Consider the following 16,949-nt stretch of genomic DNA (forward strand, 5'->3'; position numbering starts at 1 on the left):
CCTCAGCCCAGATCCGCTATGGATCATGCAAGCAGACACAGTTCAGAACCTCACACCTCCAACACATGACTCCTTCCTCTGCTAGCCACAGACCGATGAGAGAGGGCAAGGACTCTGTCCACCTCTGCCCGGAGGCCTCTGGATGTCCCACTGTTGTAAAGGGAGCCCGGAAAGTGGCTATGAGGTAGCAAAGTCTCAAAAGTCCTAGGCTCGTGGTTCTCAACCTGAGGGTCACGACACTCTGGGAGATCAAACGACCCTTTCACAGGGGTTAAATATCAGACATCCTGCATATCAGATGTTTACAGTACGATTCATACCAGTAGCGAAATTACAGTTATGAAGTAGCAATGGAAACCATTTTCAGTTGGAGGTCACTACACTATGAGGAACTGTTAGCGGGTCACCGCGTTAGGAAGGCTGAGAGCCACTGGCCCAGACTTCCTGTGAGCGTGGACGAAGAGGCGCTGGTCTCTACGGCAGGAACAACAGCTGCTCTCACTGGGCCGAGTCAGGACTTGCTGTGCTCTCCAAGGGTGTCGGCACTGATTGAGTGGTTCCCAGGGGACCAGCAACTCACAACTTGGAGGAAAAGTCTTCCGGCTCTCCCTGTGGTCTTCTCTCCTCAAGGAAAATGGCAAAGCCTGTTTTCTGCACCAACCCACGGATGAGGAGGTGGCGGAGCTCAGACTTCTCATCTGAACTCTGCCAGATCCGGCCCTGCACTGTGGGAGGCTCAGCTCCTCAAAGTAAAAACTGTACAAGCTCCTGCTGGCCAGGAGAGGAACCCTGGTCAGCCTATTCCTGCTCAATACCAGCACCTGAATGCCTCCTGTAGGTTCCTACTTTGTGGAAAGTTTGTGGGCTCCTCTAAGACAGACCTCACAGCATCTCTCAAACTTTTAGACACAGACAAAACTGGTTATGAGCAAATGTCACTTGTCTGGGTTTTCCTCCACCCCTCTGGGCACACAAGCCAGCGTCCATGAACATACATTCACAGACCTGTTTTTTGAGGAAAGCCGTCCACTTGGCATGGTTCCTGAAGATTCGACCACCTCGGTGTTACCGAGGCAAGTGTCCCGCTCCAAGACCTGCCCTGCAGTGACATCAAAACACCCCACCGAAGAAAGACACCCTGGGGAGAGGGAACGCCTCCCCGAGGCAGCCTGAAAAGGGCAATCCTGATTCCAGCCGCGCTGAAACTATTCCCAACACCAGCCAGGAAGTTCCTTCTTTGCCGCTAAGCAAACCCAGACTTGCCTTGGCAGGCGCCGGGTCTCTCTGTATCTCTGAGCCCTGGAGGAGGTAGGTTTCCAAAGGGACTTTCCTGTCCTCACTCTGTTTTGGGATCCCGCAGCGGCCAGGATTGGCAACCCTGCCTGGCTGATGCAAAAATGCCCGTGATGACACCTTAGGCTCCCGTTTGCGTACACATGCATACTACACACACCACGCTTACACGTACGTACCTTTCGCCCTCCATTGTGGGAGGCCCGGCGGGGTTAGTAGCCGCCAAACTGTGCATGCACCCAGGAGCGAGCGCTGCTCTCGGGGTTCTCCCAGCAGCCCGGTGAGGGATTCTGGTCAGCAACAGTGATTCAGCATGGCTGCAACGGAGACCTCCTCCCTCCCGGTCCTCCTTCCTCTGACTTACTCGCGGCAGCTTCTACCGCAGAAGCGACAGAGGTAGAAAATGTCTTACCCAGAGCTCCCTGCAGCCCTTTCAGCTGCTAAAAGCAGCAACCCACTCGCTCCCCCTCCCCCGCAGGCTGGCTTCTCCTCTGTCTCCTAGGAACAGCCACAGCTTCGGCGGCAGCTACCCAAGGGCTCTGCCACCTTTCCAACTGCTTCCTCATCTGCTCTGGCATCCCCAGCCCTAGCGCCTAGCCCACCCCACGGTCTCTTGCCTCCTCTTCTGTCGCAAAGTATCGGAGGAATTCTCACTAACAGAGAAAAGCTGACCCCTCCTTCTCTCCTCCTCCTAGGCTGTGTGAGTCTGTGGGCCTGGCCGCATCTCTGGAATGAGGAGGCCCCTCTGTGGCCTGCGGTGGAGTTGACCCACCTGGGGAAATTCACTTGTAACATCGGCTCCGCCTAATTTCCCTCACCAAATCCACAGTAGTTCCGAGAGGCGACAATGAGACACGTGGGACTGGAGCGGGTGGGTGTCACAGAACTGATGCGCTTAGGAAGAATTGGACAAGGGAACTGGAGCAAGATGTGCATTGTTGTGGGGGGCGGGGTTACAACTGAAACAAGCCCCTTGTACTGTACTACAAAAAAACGCCAAAGATCATTGCAGTGGTCAGTCGCCACAAGAACACTGCCACGCTGTCGTCCTGGGCCACGCTGAAAGGCCACCATAACAGAACAGCAGTCTAAGGTCTGCCAAGCTGAAACACGGCAAGCTGTAGCTCTGGCTCACACGTCTACTACTGAGCCCCATGTCCAGCCCAAGTCCCTGTTCGCTCTGGCTGTTGGCCCTACCTGGAGTGGCTCCTCCAGCCTCGGTCCTTGAATCTTTATAGAACGGCAATAGATCACAGGTCTTCTAAAACCTTCCCTACGTGACACCAATGACGGCAGTGACCTCCAAAATAACTCCGGCTGTTCATCTTCCCTAATGAACGTCTCGGGAGCTCGTGTTGGCATGCCTGGCTTCTCAGGCTAACAGACAATCTTCTGGAAAGCCGGAAGCTAGCTGTGTCTCCCAGACATAACCAACAGGCTCAGAGATAATTGGGTCAATTAGCGATGGAAATGGGCTCAGCAGCTTCCCCGACGCTGCAGAGAACACAGGCATGTGTGTCCCTGTTCTAGGACTGCTCACCCGCCGACACACCCTGGCATCTCTGAGCCACTCAAGCACAGGCCAAGTGTGTAGCCTTCAGCTCAGTAGTCTTCCCCTGCTCCTGATGGATACTCGACCCCTCATTCACGAGACAATCCCTCCTGTCTTTCGGAATGTCCCGCTTCCTTCTCGGTATGCCCTGGACATCTGCTTAAAAGGGAACTTTTTCTGGGCTCTGATGTTTGTGCGGAACTTCTAGGGGGATACAATGGTGCGTGTGAAAATATAAGGGATGCTCACATGTGTTACCATTATTGTTCTGACCTGAGACACTCACGTGTGTTACCATTATAGTTCTGACCTGTGACCCTCATGTATGTTACTGTTCTAGTTCTGACCTGAGACGCTCACGTGTTACCATTATTGTTCTGACCTGTGACACTCATGTATGTTACTGTTCTGGTTCTGACCTGAGACGCTCACGTGTGTAACTGTTCTAGTTCTGACCTGAGACACTCATGTGTGTAACTGTTCTAGTTCCCATCTGTTAAATTTCTTCAGTGTTGCAGAGACCTCAAGTCAGCCCACAAAGCGGGAACACAGGTACAGAAACTATATAGAAACTAGATGTATTAATGACTTGAACTTGACATAATGTTCTGACCTCAGACTGCCTAAGGTGAGTCTCAAAGTTTATCTCCCCGACCTCCCCGTGTCCTCTTAGCTGGAACCACTACCCAAAGTCACTTTCCCTCAGATGAGAGGAGCCCCCAGTGACAGCTCACACCCAGCGGCCCTGTATCTCCATTTTTTCACAGCCAAACCCCTGTCTTTCTCCCACTTCCCTTCCTCCTCTAATCAGCTCTGTGCTTCTGTTCCAGATATTTCCTCTGGCCGTCAATCACGGGGACCACGGAAGCTGAGCATCACAAATAAGGAAGTGGGATCCCAGAATCCGTGCCAGAGCGCAGGCACGTAACTAGCGTAGGAAGTCGACTGGGTGACCACAAGAGGGATGCAAAGCTGACTTCCCTTTGTGCATGCCTTCATTCATGTCTCACCACGCAGGAAAAGAGGAAGGGGAAACCAGTCTGAAAAGGAAATACTACGGTTTAAACTTATTCACGTCCAAAATGAATTATTAGAGCCAATATAAAGCCCCAAGTGGTTTCCTTGCAAGCTGCTCTTGCCACACTAGCCAGTGTCACTGGGTGTATCAGAGCCAGACCACGCATGCACTTATTACCGGGGAGCCAAGGTGGAGAAGGCCGTCCAGGAAAGCAGTCTACCAATGCTGGGGGCAGAGCTGAGCCAAGAGCCTTCATCTGGGCCACAGCCTGACCTCCTCGGGCTAGGCTAATGCTCCTGACAGAACTCAGATGAAGAAGGGCTGCTTCAGTCTAGCAGGAGAAGCAAAAGGACCCAAGCGGTGCCTTCCTGGAGGAAAATCCCAGTTGTGAATTGTCCCGAAGTATAGAAATAGAAAAGACACTCACCACATGTTACTGTTATATTTTTTTTATTTTTTTATTTTTTGCTTCTCTGTTTCTTTATCCTTAACTGTTATAGTTTTGACCTGTTAAATGTCTTCACCGTTGCACAGACCTCAAGCAAAGACGGAACATGCTGTTCCTCCCCATGCCTCGGGCTACCTCCCCAGTCAGCCAAGCACACCTGGCGACCCCAGGCCTCCCTCCACCCCAAAGCAATTTATACAGTCAGCATTTCCAGCCACGATGCTGTCCATCAGCTTCATCCAGAACCCTCCAGCTCCCAGCTGGCTTGAGGAGAATCAGTGTTGAAAGAAAAACTTCCTTTTTAGGTCTTGATTGGTCTAGAAAGTTCTCTCTCCTGAGCTCTCCCACAGCACAGGGAGCCAGGATGTTGTCTGGAGACCTTGCCTTCCCATAAGGCCCCTTTCCCTCTTTTCTGGCTCCCACAGTGCTTTGCTCTCTTCCCCGGCAGGTGCCTAGCACAGCACCATCTCAAGTCACACCTTGCATCTGTACCATCTACTAACTCATTAAAGCGTAAGCACAGGGGGAGTCAAAGGCACAAGGGGGCTTTTAGGGTGATGAAAATGTTCCTTGTCTTGACGGCTTAGGGGGGTGCCAGAGAAATGGCTCTGTGGTTAAAATCATGTATTGCTCTTGCCAAGGACCTGAATTCGGTCCCCAACAACCACCTGGAGCTCCAGCTCCAAGGGTGTTTGCATTCACCCATGCACATATGCAAACACAGCCCTACACATATTTATATAACTAAATCTTATTTTAAAGAGAGACTACTGCATTTTTTAAATTATAAAAATTATAATTTAATTTTTATTAATTATTTAATTAGAAAGGGGACGTCTACCTAAGTCTGTATATTACAAAAAGAACACTGGACTATCAGGCTCTACCTCACACCTGTGACAGAGCTCGGCATGAGGAATTCACAAACCCTGTAGGTGTCTGAATGCACAGCTAGACGAGAAGATCGCCAGACGTTGATATATGAACAGGACACAGTGCGAATGTGCTCACCAGACAGACGACCCATGCACGTTGCTTTAGGAGCATCGTTTTCCCCCTCTAAAACAAGAGGTTAATATCACTAGCTATGTCCGAGAGTTCTTAGTTTAACTACAGACGTGAGCAGACAGCAGAAAACCTGGCCTATGACAAGTATCTAAAAGCCACCAGTGGCACCCAGTCCCACGGTCTTCCTCAAGGTTATTAAACAGCCTTGACCCCCTGATCTTGGAGCCAAGGAAAAAGTTAGTCAGGTTGAGAGGGCCTTTGTGGAGTTAGCGTCCGCTCCCAGTGGCCACAGCAGCTAACAGGTCAGCAAGGAGCGGCCAAGACTGGGGCTGGGGTAGAGCCCACCTGCCTGTCTGCCTCCCAAAGTCCCGGCAGACTCTGGGCCACTTGCTGAATGAACTCTAACTAAAGTGCCCTGGAAAAGCAGGAGGAAACTGCGAAAGAACCGAGGGCCCCCAACAGGCCAGCAGATCACTACCTGGTCCAGGGGGACACTTGCCTTCCTTCCCTTCTGCTCTGAGGACAGAGAACGCGTGTCCTGGGTCAGCCTTCTAAGGATGACCGCCCGTAGATCACTCCTGAGGTCTGTGCTCCACCTTCACGATGCATCTCCTCTCCCTCCAATTCACTTCGCGGTGAGCAACCGCGACAGCTCCCGCTCCCTCTGTATTCGCTCAGAGCCGGTGGCAAGCTCCACATTGCTGACTCACTTGTACCCTTTGTGTATTTTTATCCCCTCCAAGGCAGTGGCTGTCAACCCATGGGGGAGGGGACACAGATCAGATATCTGTATATCAGATATTTGCATTGCAATTCGTAAGAGTATCAAAGTTATAGTTATGAAGTAGCAACAAAATAATTTTGTGGCTGGAGGTCCCCACAGCATGAGGAACCGGACTAAAGCATTAGAAAGGTGGAGAACCCCTGGGCTAAGGGTTAGGAACGTGAGAGGACTGAGGTTCTGAGGTTCTTGACCAAGGCCTGACCAAGAGTGCCTGGCCCAGACAACTTTCAACCTCACTTCTGATTTAGGAACCCCTAAATCAGAGCTGGCACCCAAAGCTTCCAAAGCCCTCTTTTAGGAATGACCTCTGTGGAAAGCAGCTGTGCAGCATCCCCGGGAAGGGAAGCAGCCTCCACACACCTAAAGGATTTACAATGCTCAAGTATTTCCCAGGAACTCTCTCCTTTCCTAGGTCTGCAGCCCACAACTGGCGCCCTCTGCTGGTCAACCTGTGTATCTCTCCTAGCAAAAGTGAAACCGCTTTTCACGTCAGCCTGACGTCTAGAAAGAAAAGGAAGGAGGAGAATCAGAAAAAAAAAAAAAAAAAAAAAGCTAGTACAGCTCTTACTAACACCACCTTCAGTTTCTATGAGCGCAGATGGGGAGACTAGAGTTGGGCAGCATGGGACATATTTTCAATACCGAAAAAAGTCTGGTTATCAGGGACATCTCATGTGTTAATTTGCCTTTTGTTGCTTGTTGGGAGCGGTGAGACCCCAGATCCTGAATTTCTTGTAATCCCTGATCTGAGTACCTACAGCTGCTCTGAGCACGAGACCTTCAGGAGTTCCTGATGGCAGGAGAGTGGTTTCTGGTGGGTTTGGCTGGGGCGTGGCTATCTCTATATAATCTGCCCCTGAACACAATAAAGGGGGCATTCTTGGGAAATTCAAGGATGACCCGTGTCGCTGTCTAAAATAAAATAAAATTAATAAAGAAAGAAAAGGAAAAGCCTGCTTAGGTCACAGACAGGTTCAAAGATGAGCATCGTTCAGCTTTGATGGTGTTGGCCCTTTATCTACTGCTCCCACCTCAGCTTTCAGTTCTTCTCTGGATACAAAGAAAGCTCAACTGTTTTGTATAAGGAGGTTAACTACAAACGACACATCTTTCCCCACCAATCTAGTGTACCGCGATACGTGTGTGTGCTAAGGTAGGGTGCGCACACCCAGGAGCTAGAGACTGCTTTTCTACAGCGCTAGCGGTGAACTCCATGGCTTTGCACAGGGTGGTGGACACCAACCAGCGGTCTGCATGGGCCTCCAGAGCACGGGATGGCAGGTGTACGCCACTTGCCCAGCTAGGCACCGAAGGTGTGTACATGTGAAACAATGTAAAACCCCACATGCAGCTGAGCGTGGTAGCAGAGGGCTATACTCTCAGGTACTGCCTGCCTCAACCAGAGTTCGAGGTCAACCTGAGTAACTCAGTAAAACTGTCTCAGAAAGGAAAGTAAAAAAGTAAGTCTGGGGATGTGTGACTCAGTGGATGAGCGCTTGCCTGGCGTGCGTAAGACCCTTGGTTCAACCCCCAGTGTGGAGGACTGGGGAGCTGGAGAATGTCTCGGGTCACTTGATAGCTTATACTTCAGCCAAGGTCCACTGAACTCTGCAATGGGCTACAACGGGGCTATGGCATACAGTTCTGTAAACCTGGCATGACTAGAAAACCCAAGCGTTCACAGGCTGGCAGACAGGGTTACACACATAATGGCAGGCAGTACCTGAGGCACTCAAGAGACGTGCCCGTCAGAAGTCAGCTTGGAGAAAGTGGAAACCAGAAGTAGAAATAGCATTTGGATCTTAGGAAGTTTGTGGAAGGGTTTTGTTGTTGTTACTCTTATGGCTCAGTGGTTATGAGCACTGGCTACTTTTACAGAGGACCAGAGTCCAATTCCCAGCAGCCAGATGGTGGCTCACACCCATCTATAATGAGATCTGGTGCCCTCTTCTGGCATGTAGGCATACATGCAGGCAGAATAGTGTATGCATGATAAATATTTTTTAAAAATTACACTTTATTTTGCTTTTTATTTTGACTTTTTGTTTTATTTACTCATATATATGATCTCTATGCACATGTGAATGCAGATCTGTTCTGACCACAGAGGTCAGAAGGTATCAGATCCCCTGGAGCTGGAGTTATAACAAACTCTCTGGTTCTCTACAAGAGCAATATGTATTCTTTACTACTGAGCTGTCTCTCAGGCTCCAATCTTGTTTCTTTAAAGCAGATCTCCATATGTGCGGCCCAGGCAACTCTCTGATGCACAATATTCTTGCTTCCAGAATTCTGGCTCTGTGGCATTTCCAAACACCCCGGAGAGTGTTTGGAGAAAGATCTCCCTGGGGCACGGGTGGCTGACTTGTGAGCACTTGCCCCACAGTGTCAATTACACACACACACACACACACACACACACACACACACACACCCCTACCTGTGTCGGGGAGCCCCAAGCCCAACTTTTACCTGCTGAACTCATAGTTGAAGTTCACTGTAATGACACGGTTAAGTATATGCTCCCAAAAGGAAAGCGGGGGGCCCTGGTACAGTAAACACCTTTGTAAGTTAGAGAATGGGGAGACAACTCCCTAAGTTCAAGTGCCTGGATAAAAGTCAAAATGACAGGCCATCTGAAAGGATGGCACCATCAGGTGAGATACGCTAAGTTTCCTTGGCTGAAAACCATATAGCTGTGGAAGAGACAGTCTGTTATACTTTAATCAAACTAGTTCCAAATGCTAGCCTCATGAACTATCATCAAAAAAACAGCTATACCAAAAGAATAGAAATTCTGTCAAAGTCAAAAAGCAGCTTTTAAAATTCAGACCATGCCATTCCTCTACTCAAAACCCTCAAATTGCTAGGCAGTACGCCTGTAATCTCAGTCCTCAGGAGGCAGAGGAAGGAGACCTATTTTGAGTTCAGAGCCGCCTAGGCTAATCAGCTAGTACACCACCTGCCAGGCAACGCACCAGACCCTGTCTCAGAAACAAAACAAAACAAACCCCGAGTGGCTGTCTACTCGTTTGCTCAGAGGTGTTTTAGGTTGCTTCGCTGTTGCTGTGATAAATTAAATTTAAAAAGGCAAAAAAAAAAAAAAAAAAAAAAAACACCCCAACTTGGGGGAATAAAGAGCTTACTTGGCCTACAGGTTACTTCAGACAGGAACTGAAGCCATGGAGGAACACTGCTTACTGGCTAGCTTCCCGTTCAGGGTGTTCTCGATCTGTCCAGGCCACCAGCGACAATGGACTGGACCTTTCCCATATCAACATCAATCAAGACAGCCACACAGATTTACACACAGGCTGATCTAATGGAGGCACCCTGTCCCAGCAGTGTCGAGTTGACAACCAAATTAACCACCACAGAGGCCGACAGTGGCCTACAAATCCAAAAACAGGATCTGGTGCTCTCACACCTCAATGGGCTCTCGTTTGCTCTTTTTCCTCAACTGCAGCCACCCTCGTAAATCTCCAGATTTAAATCTTCCTTAATTATATTTAGTAAGAAACTGAATGTAAAAATCAACAGCACCATGGTACACCAGACTCCAGCTGACGCTACTAATCCCAGCCCATCCACTACTTTCCGAACTATCTTGCTGCTTCCAAAGTCACGTAACTTTCTCTTACAAAAGAAATTCCACACATATACAGCAAGTTGACTTTCCTTTTCATCAGGAATTGGTGAAACAACTGGAAAACCTCTTCCTAGTAAAACAAGTCTAAATGAGAGCCACAACAAGCTGTGGCTCAGAGACTGCAGCTTCACAGGGTACCTCCAACTACAAATTACACTGTGGAATGCTTTCTTAATCTATGATGTCATTTTTTTAGACTTATTTTGTATGTATGAGTATTTTGCCGGAGCACACGTGTGTGTGTGTACGTGTGTGCACCGTGTGCAGGTCTGTGCCCTTCAGAGGTCAGAAGAGGGCTAGGACTAGAATTACAGCTATGAGCTGCCATGTGGGTGCTGGGAACCTCGGCACCAAGTGCTCTCAGCTGTTGAGCCCATTCTCCAGGCCCTACGTCACTTTTTCACTAAAAATCTCAGGTGTCTGGTATTTCCAAATGTGTGCCACAGCTGGTTTTGCTATTATTAGTGCTTGGCAAAAATAATAAAATTTAAATGGCTCTGACATAAGGAACCCAATACACCATGCTTTGCATTTCAGCTAAGCAGTCGGAATGTCCTCTGTGGCTTTTCTTCCTAATCCAAATGCTGACTAGTTCAAACACCTGTCACGTTTTCCTGTGACAGTCGCTACTGCTTACAGTTCCAACTCAAATGCTGGTACTGTCATAATTGTTTAAATTATCATCATCCTGACAAAATTGTGGGTACCTTAGGAGAAAAGGCTGGCCCCTAATCAGCTTAGAACTCATCAATTTTTCTGGTGAGTGTATCATAAAAATGAATCCCAGGGTCTCTCAAAGACTTATCACCAAGAATGATTTGAAAGCCGTATTAAATCATATGGGGCCTAAACGACTGCACAGTCTAGAAAATAAACTGACTTTCCAGGTTAAACAGCAAACTGAAGTCATATCTCAATCTAGAAATTCAGTTTTGGAGATAGTCACCTCTGACCCAGAGCAAACCTCACCCAGCACTTCCCAATTCCTTATTTTCTCCAACTTCTTGAAAATGCTTCATTCATGATAAAAGTATTTGGTAAATCATTTACAATTTGAGCAAAAGCAACTGGAATGCTATGCCCTCAACTTTAAGTAGGATTATAACAGAAGTTACTACGTTCACTGCTATGAGCTCGGAACTCACTGTGCAACCCCTCAGAAGAGGAGCTGAGCTCTAGGTCTAAGTAGAGCCTGTCCCTACCAAAAAAATAATTTTGTTTAAAGCTGCAAGATTCCTATTTTCAATCCTTCATATTAAGCAAACTGCTTACGAGCTTGCAGCCAGCAGTAAACAGCATCTCTTCAAGGAGTGACTGAGGACAGAAATGAACACACATCAACACTTACCTACTTCTTAGGCTCTCTGGAAACTTTCTATGGCGGGGCGGGGGGAGGGGGGGATGACGACGACAGCTTATCTCATTTTTAAGAGAGCAAGAAAAAGGCATGCCTCAAGCTCGTGTGCATCAGACGAGGAAAACTGTCCCACTAAGCTCCTTAGTCTTGGCTGCTCCTTCCAGAAAGGGGGAAGAACACATGTCCACAATCCTAGCACTAGCGGGGGCAGGAGGCCAGCCTGGAATACTTCCCCAATTTCAAGCCAGCTAGGGACACACAGCAGAAGGTGGAGGGAGGCCAAAATGAGGCTGGTGGAGCTCTTCCCTTCACTGACTGCAGTGGGACAACGTCCCACAGGTAACACCTACACACTAGCTAAAGACAGGTGATGCACAGACCAACTCACACCCCCAGACACGTCCAAATCCACCTAAAATAAAATGCACATGATCCAATTTAGGGTGTGAACAACCAAGAGACAAATCAACTGACTCTCACTTGTGGTCCTGAGCAAGGAATCCTAAATTCCAAACTCTCAGGCATCCTTCATCCCTTAATCTCGTTCCTAAAACTAAGATCCTGTACTAGGGTATAACAACCATGAGTACATTTCAGACTCGCAGCACTCTGTGAACCTAAATCACTTTTAGGCTTTTAAAGATTTGAAACTCTGGGGTCTGGAGAGCTGTTTTCGAAGAGGACCCACATCTGGCAACTCACTGCCACCCGTAATCCAACTCCAGCAGATTCAGTATCTTCTGGAGCTGCAGGAACCTGCACCACAGACCTACACCCACACATACATGGGCCTTTTAAAAAACCAGGCCAAAAAGAAAAAAGGCTTTAAACTATTAGCATCCTTAAAGATCTTCCAAGTCCATCAAGATGGCTCAGATGGTAAAAGCACTCACAGCCAGTTTGATCCCCAACTCACCCATTTGGTAGGAGCAGACCCGCACAAAACGTCCTGACCTCCACAGGTAGTGAGCGCCCTGTGAAAGGCAGACTTACACACATACACACACAAAATAAACGTAAAGATCTCCCAAACTGTCTTTTAACTAATGACCACTTTAGAATTTACAGATTCTGGGGCTGGAGAGACGGCTCAGTGGTTAAGAGCATTGCCTGCTCTTCCAAAGGTCCTGAGTTCAATTCCCAGCAACCACATGGTGGCTCACAAACATCTGTAATAAGGTCTGGTGCCCTCTTCTGGCCTGCAGGCATACACACAGACTATTGTATGCATAACAAATAAATATTTAGAATTTACAGATTCTGAAATGCAAGGAATTGAGTCAATTTCATCTTTGAAGTTGGAGTCTATTCAAACATAAAACATAACCACCACCTCCTGTCAACTAGCTTCAAGTACTCCCTTCAGATTCTCACAGGTGACCCCAACAGCTGTCCATCCATTCCAGAGCTCCCCCTACAGCCAGGGAAACACAGGAAGTGCTTAAAAATGTTTCCCTTTTCCTGGCATACTATTCAACTGTTAGTGTACCATGAGTCGTGGGTTCTTTTCCAACAGCAAATTTGTCCTCCACTACTTTTTATGTCACCTTTTCCAAGGTAAAAAATGACAACCTTGTGTGACAATCTTCCCCAATTCCTACCAGCTAACTCAAAATCTTTTCACCAAAAATGAGCAAACGTAGATAGCACATATCGATAGCTTTACACCATTTCCTGTAACTTCGAGGTACACCCCCCCCAAAAAAACTGCATTAAATCTTCCAAGTAGTCTTGTGAGTGAAAAGTTCAAGCAGAAATTTACGAAAGAATTTCATCCCATTTTTTTACTTCCATGTGCAGACCCTTAGCCATTATAGAGGTGCTAAATATCTGAACCAAGCATCAGCCACCATCCATTAGAGTAACTGAGCAAACTAATCTACCATCCACGTAATTACAGATCTTAGAAATTACACCATGACAACATGAAGGGAGGGCTCTCAATGTTGAAATATTACCACCATACATAAGGCTTTGGGCTTTCAAACTCCGAGTCACAAAAGCTTACCATAGCATTAAACCCAGAAAGTTAACTGGTACTGAACCCACCCACCAGATTATACATACTCTCACTCAATCATGTAAAGAATTGAATTCTTTATTTGTGATATCCATAAACGTTGCTATTCTATGTTTCTATCCAGGAAGGCAATTTTCTCCTATTATCAGGTGGGTTTTTTTTGTTTTTTTCTTGTTTATAAACAACAACTTGAACTCTATTGCATGAAGGGCTACAAATACACGTTAACCAAGCAGAATACATATATTTTGTTTTACAATTTGCACCTAAAACCCCAGTACACATAGCTGCTTCAGTAGCTGTCAGAGCAGTTTGGGGCTACTGCCCGAGCTATGCATAGCAGTTTACATTTTCAAATCTCCTGTAGAAAGAGACTGATCAGGGCTGTTGACCACATTCCTGTGCAGACCGTCTCAGTCACACGGAAATGTGGAACTTTCAAGTCTGCACATTTCCGATGGCAAACTGCTAAATCTGATGAAATTGTCCTCAACAAATCATGTCTTTAACCAACTGTCTTGCAGCTATACTGCCACTCAACCAGTAGATGGCGCTACACAGGCTGGACTTAAAAGGACAAAGTTCAGATATAGGAAAAAAAACATTTTTAAACCTGCTCCGGGAAAAAAAAAAAATCACCTAGTGTTCGGGTAAACATAACCCTTATTTGTAACCATTCATTACAGACAAACCGATAAGGATGAAACTAAGCCATCTAAAATAGTTTTAAACAGTTTTATATGAATGAGAACACATGCTTAAACACAAACTATTTCCTTTAAAACTACACAGTACATATTCTGAAGTAAATTCTCATAGAAAGAAGTGACCAACCATGTCAAGATAGGCTTACTCGCTTATTACAAGGCGATGGATGGATGCACAGAAACTTTAAACAGCCACATCCACCACTTCAAAAAGTTTTGACTCTAAGGGGTAAAGTCAACACATCACTAGCTGGGCAACGGGAAGAAAAAAACAACCCACAAGACCTCCTTTTAAGTTTCTCAAAGTACACATCAAAAACTAACAAAAATATCCTTGAAAACGGTAAGGGGTGGATCCTAGGAAAAAAAAATGTTAGACATGTACGGTCAAACACAATGATTTATTAAAAATAAAACGTAAAAATGATTTTTTTACATATGCTTCCAAATTCCAGGCATGGGATCCAAGTAGGTTTCATAGAAAACGCTGTAGCCAGGTATCAAGTCCTTACAACAAAAGTAAACTACCCCCCCGCCCAACCCCCGCCCAGGTTTTGCTACAGAATCAGCAAGTTCACTCCCTCCCACCCCCACCCCCACCCCCCAAAAAAAACACAAATTAAAACAAGACATTTTTGCTAGTATAAAAACGACCAAGGTCCAAGTAATAATAAAAAAATAGAGTCCATCAATGACTGTAACACAAAAATGTGTGTGTGGGGCCGAGTCCACCTTCAGGGGGAGACAGGCAGGCAGACGGGGGGTGTCCCCCCCGGGTAAGCGGCTCCCCCAAGGGCACCTGGGGCGGGCGCGGAGGGGAGAAGCGCCGCCGCCGCCGCCCGGCATCCGCAAGCCGGCTTCTAGAACGAGCCTCCGCCGTAGCCGCCGCCGCCGTAGCCGCCTCTGTACGGTCCACTGTTGCTGCGGCCGCCCCAGCTGCCGCCGCCGCCGCCGCCGCTCTTCATCGGCCCGTACGAGGACTGGTGCTGGCTGTAGCTGCCGAAGCCGCCGAAGCCGTTGCCGTAGTCGCTGCCGCCGTACGAGCCGCCGCCGCCGCCGCCCCCGTAGGCGCCGTAGCCCCCGTAACCGCCGTAGCTGTTGTAGCCGCCGCCGCCGCCCTTGGCCAGCCCGTTCTGGTCTCGGCCGCCGCCGCCGCGGCCCCGGCCGCCGCCGCGCCCGCCCCGCGCCGCCCGCGCGCCCCCGCCGCCCGCGTGGATATCCTCCTTGGGCACCGCCTTCTTCACCTCCACGCGGTGGCCCTGGATCGGGTGGAACTTGACCACCGCCGCCTTGTCGGCCGCGTCGTGGCTCTGGAAGTAGACGAAGCCGAAGCCGCGCTTCTTGCCCGACTGCTTGTCGGCGATGATCTCCGCCTTCTCCACGGCGCCGAACTGCGAGAAGTGCTCGATCAGGTCGCCCTCCGCCACGTCGCCCTTGAGGCCGCCCACGAACAGCTTCTTCACCTTGGCGTGCGCGCCGGGCCGCGCCGAATCCTCCCGCGACACGGCGCGCTTCAGCTCCACCGTGTTGCCGTCCACCGCGTGCGGCGACGCGGCCATGGCGGCGTCCGCCTCCTCCACGTTCGAGTAGGTGACGAAGCCGAAGCAGCGGGAGCGCTTCGTCTGGGGGTTCACCACCACCACGCAGTCCGTCAGCGTCCCGAAGGCCTCGAAGTGGCCGCGCAGCCCCGACTCGCTCGTCTGCACGTTCAGGCCGCCGATGAACAGCTTACAGAGCTGCGAGTTCTCCATGTCGGCCACCCGGGCCCTGCCCCCGCCCTGCGCGCTCCGCGGCGTCGCCGTCGCCGTTAGCGGTCGCCGAGGCCTCTGCCGTCAGAGCCCGGGCCCGGCCGCCGCCGTCGTCGCCGCCGCCGCCGCTGCCGGCGGGGAGAGGGGCGGGAGGGGGAGGGAAGGGGCGCGCTGGCGGCCCGAGGGCGAGCCGAGGACGCTGGAACCCCACCAGGGCAGCCGCGGCCGCCACCTCCGCTCCCCTGCCAGGGCACCACACAAAGAGGCCGCTGAAGGCGCGCGCACCCTCCCCGCGCGGCGCGTCACGCGCGACGTCGGGCCGCCGGCCAATCGGCTCCGCGCTCGCCTTCGTCCCGCCCCCCCGCGCCGCAGCGCCGCTCTAGGCCGCGGCCGCCCCGCCCTCCGCGGCCTCGTCCGGGCCTCGCGCCGCTGGGCGTCCGCCGGGCCTTCCGCCTCCGCGCTCGCGGTCGGCGCGAAGCCGCACGGCCCCGGGGCAGGCCCGCCCGAGCCCCCGGCGCGCAGCCGCCGAGCGTTTCCTCTCGGCCGCGCGGCTGTTCCCGCAGCCTCGCCTCCCTCCCCTCGCCGGAAGCCCCGGCCCGTCTCCGCAGTGGCCTTCGCGCCAGCCCCTTGAGGGACGTGTCCGGACAGCCAATCACCGCCGGGCTCTCGGACCCGCTTCCGTCTGCCGCGGGACGGGCGCGCTCCTCTTACGCGCTGGCCCGATGCCGCCTGTGCGGAGCCTGCTGCCGCCCGCAGGCCTCGTCCTCGCGCGCCCTCGCGGCGCTGCTGGCCGTTCCCAACGGATCTGCCCCGGGTCCCCGCGCGGGCTTTTTGAAACCTTGACTGTTGGGACGGGCCCGCGCCTGGCGTCGGCTCCCCTTCCGGGGCGCAAAGATGGAGGGCCGAGGCCTGCCCCGAAGGCGGTTACTGGCCGTTTAGGTGGGCTGGTGGCCCGGATAAACTAGCGTGGCTCAGGCCCCGTGCCAGAAGCGAGCCTGAGTGAAGTGACAACTCCAAAAGCCCTTCGGACCGGGACAGGGCCCGAGCCTCGGCCCGCGGTGGCCTTAGCGATGCTCTCTGCCCTGTCCCCTGCTGCAGGCTCCTGCAGACATGCTCCGTGCACGCCAGCCAGAGCTCGTTTGTTTAATCTGCCCCATCTATGCGCTGCGAGCCGGGCTTTATCTAGCCCCTGCTGGCCTCGAACTCGCGGGACATTAGCCTCCCAAGCGAAGAAGTTGAACATTTTTGCTCCTTGCCCACCGCCACCCCCGTTTGGGAATTAAACCCAGTTTCACTAGAACTGTGCCCCCAACGCTCACTTTCCTCCCCTTCGCCCCTGTTTCGATGCGCCCTGCCTCTCTCCAC

General features: G+C 50.7%; 2 protein-coding genes across 3 annotated transcripts in view; both read right to left on the minus strand.

Moving 5' to 3' along the window:
• Klhl3 (kelch like family member 3) overlaps nt 1–1,839 on the minus strand; it is a 106,627-nt gene extending 104,788 nt beyond the window's left edge. For both annotated transcript variants that reach the window (XM_050144405.1, XM_050144404.1), the window contains exon 1: nt 1,473–1,839. Coding sequence is in view for 1 of the 2 variants with exons in the window: in XM_050144404.1 (XP_050000361.1) it covers nt 1,473–1,528 (56 nt within the window). In the remaining variant the exon portion in view is untranslated. The remainder of the gene's footprint in view (nt 1–1,472) is intronic.
• Nucleotides 1,840–14,563: 12,724 nt separating this feature from the next.
• Hnrnpa0 (heterogeneous nuclear ribonucleoprotein A0) lies at nt 14,564–15,727 on the minus strand. The gene has a single exon (XM_050144283.1). It carries the CDS (start codon nt 15,585–15,587, stop codon nt 14,697–14,699), a length of 891 nt encoding a protein of 296 aa, XP_050000240.1. The 5' UTR covers nt 15,588–15,727; the 3' UTR covers nt 14,564–14,696.
• Between the last annotated feature and the right edge of the window lie 1,222 nt (nt 15,728–16,949).

This window comes from Alexandromys fortis, unplaced genomic scaffold, assembly GCF_014885135.2.
Source record: "Alexandromys fortis isolate MF-2015 unplaced genomic scaffold, M_Fortis_MF-2015_v1.1 scaffold_1, whole genome shotgun sequence".
Lineage (NCBI taxonomy): Eukaryota > Metazoa > Chordata > Mammalia > Rodentia > Cricetidae > Alexandromys > Alexandromys fortis.